Raw genomic sequence first — 3,641 nt, 5'->3', positions numbered from 1 at the left:
ATGTGGTAGTAGAGTAGTGGCCTGAGTGCAAAACCTTAATGTGTTGTGAAATCTGTTTAGTAATGTTAGTTTTATTGTATAGAACTGCCTTTAATTTGTCGAACCCCATGAAGAGTAACTGTTGCCTTGACAGCAGCTAATAGGGATCCATAACAAATACAAATGTTGGTCAATTAAGGAATATGCAAATGAATCAGATGCCATCTAGTGGGCTTTTTGATTTTCAGATTATCACAAATCTCTGGGCCTGTGTGGCCTTATGTAAAATATATTGTCAAATAGAATGACAAAGTTGTGAAACTTTGACCTAAATATAAATCAAGTTAGTGAGTACATATAAAAATGTACTCAGACATTTTACCATGTCAATACTTCTTGGTTGTAAATGTTGGTGGCAGTTGTGAAAAGAAAATAGTTGCATAGTTATTGAAAATGACAGTGCTGATTAGACTTCTCATTAGGCCATTTTCCCCTTTAACCAAATGGTCTATCCACTAGAAACTAATTTACTATATGGACACATTAAAAACATATATTTTTCAGTTAAAGTATTAAAGTTTAGTTTGACTGTTAATTACCAAAATGAAAGTGTTCAGTAAATTACCAGTAGCTTTGCAACCACATGACCGCTCCAATAAGCCCCTTATGTTGAACGAGAGTCTTGTAGAATCCTTACTATTTTAGTATTCAGTTCATAGTTTACTATAGGGGAACTATTGGGCATTAAACTGAAATAAACAATGATTATAGATTAATTTCTCAGTAAGAGCCGAACTTCCATCACTAGAGAATTGCGCCATAACAGCTGGCTAACGGCTTTGACCTCTAGGCCGTCTAATAAACTTGTGATGCAGAGTAAAGGTCTACGTCAACTGTAGTCACCCATTTTACTCCTATGGACCTAGAGTTGACATGGCACTATAACAAGATACGGTAGAGGACACACTCTGTGGTCAGAGGTAATGTCCTTTATAAACCTCATGTTAAACTTCTCCTATTGTTATGACCCTCAGTCACTAGTAGGTCTACAATTGTCAGTGATCAGCAGTGGGTATTGAGATGCTCAGTAAGACAGAGCAAACATGAATAGACTGATACAACATCCATTACTACAGGTCAACAATTAGAAAAGAAAAACTTTAATGATATTTTTTATTCTTTCACAACATCAATTGCCTCAAATACAGTAGTGTTGTCAACAAAAAACACCTCAATGATACAGCTGTGTTGCACTGCACCAGTTTAACACTCCCCTCCCTATAAATGCAAAGCCAATAGGATCTATCAGAGAAGCCAGGAGTCCTGGACTGAGGCTGTAGCCTGGGGATGGACGTGGTTTAACTCTGGCCTCCCAGGGTGTGCTTGTCAAACAGGTACTCTGCTATCTTGTTGTTGACAGCATCCATCTTGGTGAGGTTGGTGATGTGGTCTCCCAGCTTCTTAATGGCCTCCACCTGCTCATTCAGGTAATGGGTCTCCAGGAAGTCACACAGCTAAAGAGGGAAAACACAGGTCAGACAAGAGAATGACTACAGACTATTGTAGATACAGTAACACAAGAGCCTGGTGGTAATGGCATAAGTGTAGATAATGTGTTTCCAGCTTTTTTTAACAAGGCAAGTCAATTTACATTCTTATTTACAATGACATCCTAACGTGGAACAGTGGGTTAACTGCCTTGCTCAGGGGCAGAACATTTTTACCTTGTCAGCTAGGGGATTCAATCCAGCAACCTTTGTTACTGGCCTAACGCTTTAACCACTAGGCAACCTGCCGCCCTTTATGCAAACGTATGCATTTGCTGCATTGCGTGTATAGTGTGCATCTGGACTATTGTGTGCTTGTGAAGCAGGTCACACAATCCTTTGTCATTAGTCAGAGCTACAACAACCTGATCATCTCCTGAGACAGTATCTGTCTTCTATGTGATACATACATGTGATGTGCGGTTCCTCAACTTACATGGGGGTCAACCTTGTCAGAGGCAATCTTGTGCAGGTCCAGCAGGGCCTGGTTCACATTCTTCTCCAGCTGCAGAGCACACTGCATGGCCTCCAGCCCATTGCCCCACTCATCACGTTCTGGCTTCTACACAGGACAGAATGAACACAGAAGTGTTAGGGACTACTAGCAGATGTTACGGTTAGGATAAAGTGAGTCACACCTCACACTCAGTTCAGTGGTTAGAGACAGTATGTTCAGGACTACTCCAGGTTCTATAGATCAACTAAACTCTGTAGACACTCTCCTCCATGAAGTAAAGACATTTATATCAGTCTACAATCTAAAATGGGGTTTTCGATGCTCAGGGGCTCACCTTGATGTCCTGGAGTAGAATGCGTCCACCTCTCTTGTTCTGGAAAGAGAGTAGCTTGTCGGCGTGCTCGCGCTCCTCGTCGCTGTTCTCCTTGAAGAAATGCGCGAAGCCAGACAGAGCCACATCGTCACGGGAGAAATAGAAAGCCTGGGTGGATAAACAAGACAGTGTGGTTAGAGAAGAAAAAAAACATGCCAAACATGACAGCATTATGTTCTTGTTGTGGCACCTAAACTTGATGACAATAGCATGAATCAGTCTCGTCCTAGTCCGTAGTCTATTTGGTAACCTGACAATTAACCTGTCAATGAGTCGTTATGCGCTCTGTCCAAGGTAGGATAGATTCCCGGCTTCATTTGGATGCTATATCTCCCTGAAAACTCTTAATAGCCTAGCCAAGTAAAACTAAAATATGTACTTCACGGAGTTGAGTTCATTGGCTATTAATTGTCTAGGACTACAGAAAAGTCAGGTGAAGTGGCATTTAGGCTCAGGCAAAATAACAGGTAGATCAACAAAACGGTCATCATAGTAGACTCCTTACCATTGACGTGTAGGTGTAGGAGGCAAACATCTCCATGTTGATCATCCGGTTGATTGCAGCTTCGCAATCGTGGTGATAGTTCTGGCGGATCTGAGACTCCATTTTGGCAGATTTTCTTTTATATCAAAATGAACGGTACAAAATAGAGTTTCTTCGACTATTTTGCTAATATAGTTCAAGTAAGTGTTACGTTATCAATCCGGAATGTTCTATAATGCAGGATGAAGGCAGAGGAGTTCCGTTCAATCACTGTTGAAGCAAGAACTTCTTCATGCGTCTTCTCAGACTTGTGAACTGGAAGGAGCCTTGATCGCTCTATTTATTGTTCCCGAACGGAACGCGTCAGTGAAATCCACCCTCGGAGAGCGTAGCCAATCACCTTTAGAATTTCAACATGAACGAGTTGGATCATTTGATGACGATCCCACTCCTCAGGAGTGAATGTAACATTGTGTGTTCTCATGAATTCTTGATAATCATATAGTTATCATTATTTAATAATTGTTTAATCCAAATAATGTTGTTGTCAAACCAGTCTTGGAAAAATAAAGACTTGTTTTTGTGTTTTATGTCTTTATTTTTCCAGATTGTATACTTATGTTCTTATGTCAGAAGATGTTGGAGTGAGTTAGAAGATTTTATCTTAAAAGAAACGACTATTAATGTTACTCTGAGAGACCATGAGATTACGTTTTATTTTGATCCAAATGATATGGACCCTGATTTAACTTTCATTGTTAATTTGTTTATCTTTCATGGAAGATTCTTTATGCATAAAAT

The 3,641-nt window shown here is 40.1% G+C and overlaps 1 protein-coding gene across 1 annotated transcript; it reads right to left on the bottom strand.

Annotated features, from left to right (window-relative positions):
* Positions 1 to 1,118: 1,118 nt before the first annotated feature.
* On the bottom strand, positions 1,119 to 3,185 carry LOC139542209 (ferritin, middle subunit-like). The gene is made up of 4 exons (XM_071347408.1): positions 2,862 to 3,185; positions 2,318 to 2,464; positions 1,963 to 2,088; positions 1,119 to 1,493 (listed from the first exon to the last, which is right to left on the bottom strand). The coding sequence occupies exons 1-4, from the start codon at positions 2,961 to 2,963 to the stop codon at positions 1,338 to 1,340; spliced, it is 531 nt and encodes a 176-aa protein (XP_071203509.1). The 5' UTR covers positions 2,964 to 3,185; the 3' UTR covers positions 1,119 to 1,337.
* Positions 3,186 to 3,641: the final 456 nt, after the last annotated feature.

Source organism: Salvelinus alpinus, chromosome 1, assembly GCF_045679555.1.
Source record: "Salvelinus alpinus chromosome 1, SLU_Salpinus.1, whole genome shotgun sequence".
NCBI classification, from domain to species: Eukaryota; Metazoa; Chordata; class Actinopteri; order Salmoniformes; family Salmonidae; genus Salvelinus; species Salvelinus alpinus.
The sequence above is the reverse complement of the archived record's forward strand: the minus strand, read 5'-3'. Positions and strand labels throughout refer to the sequence as shown.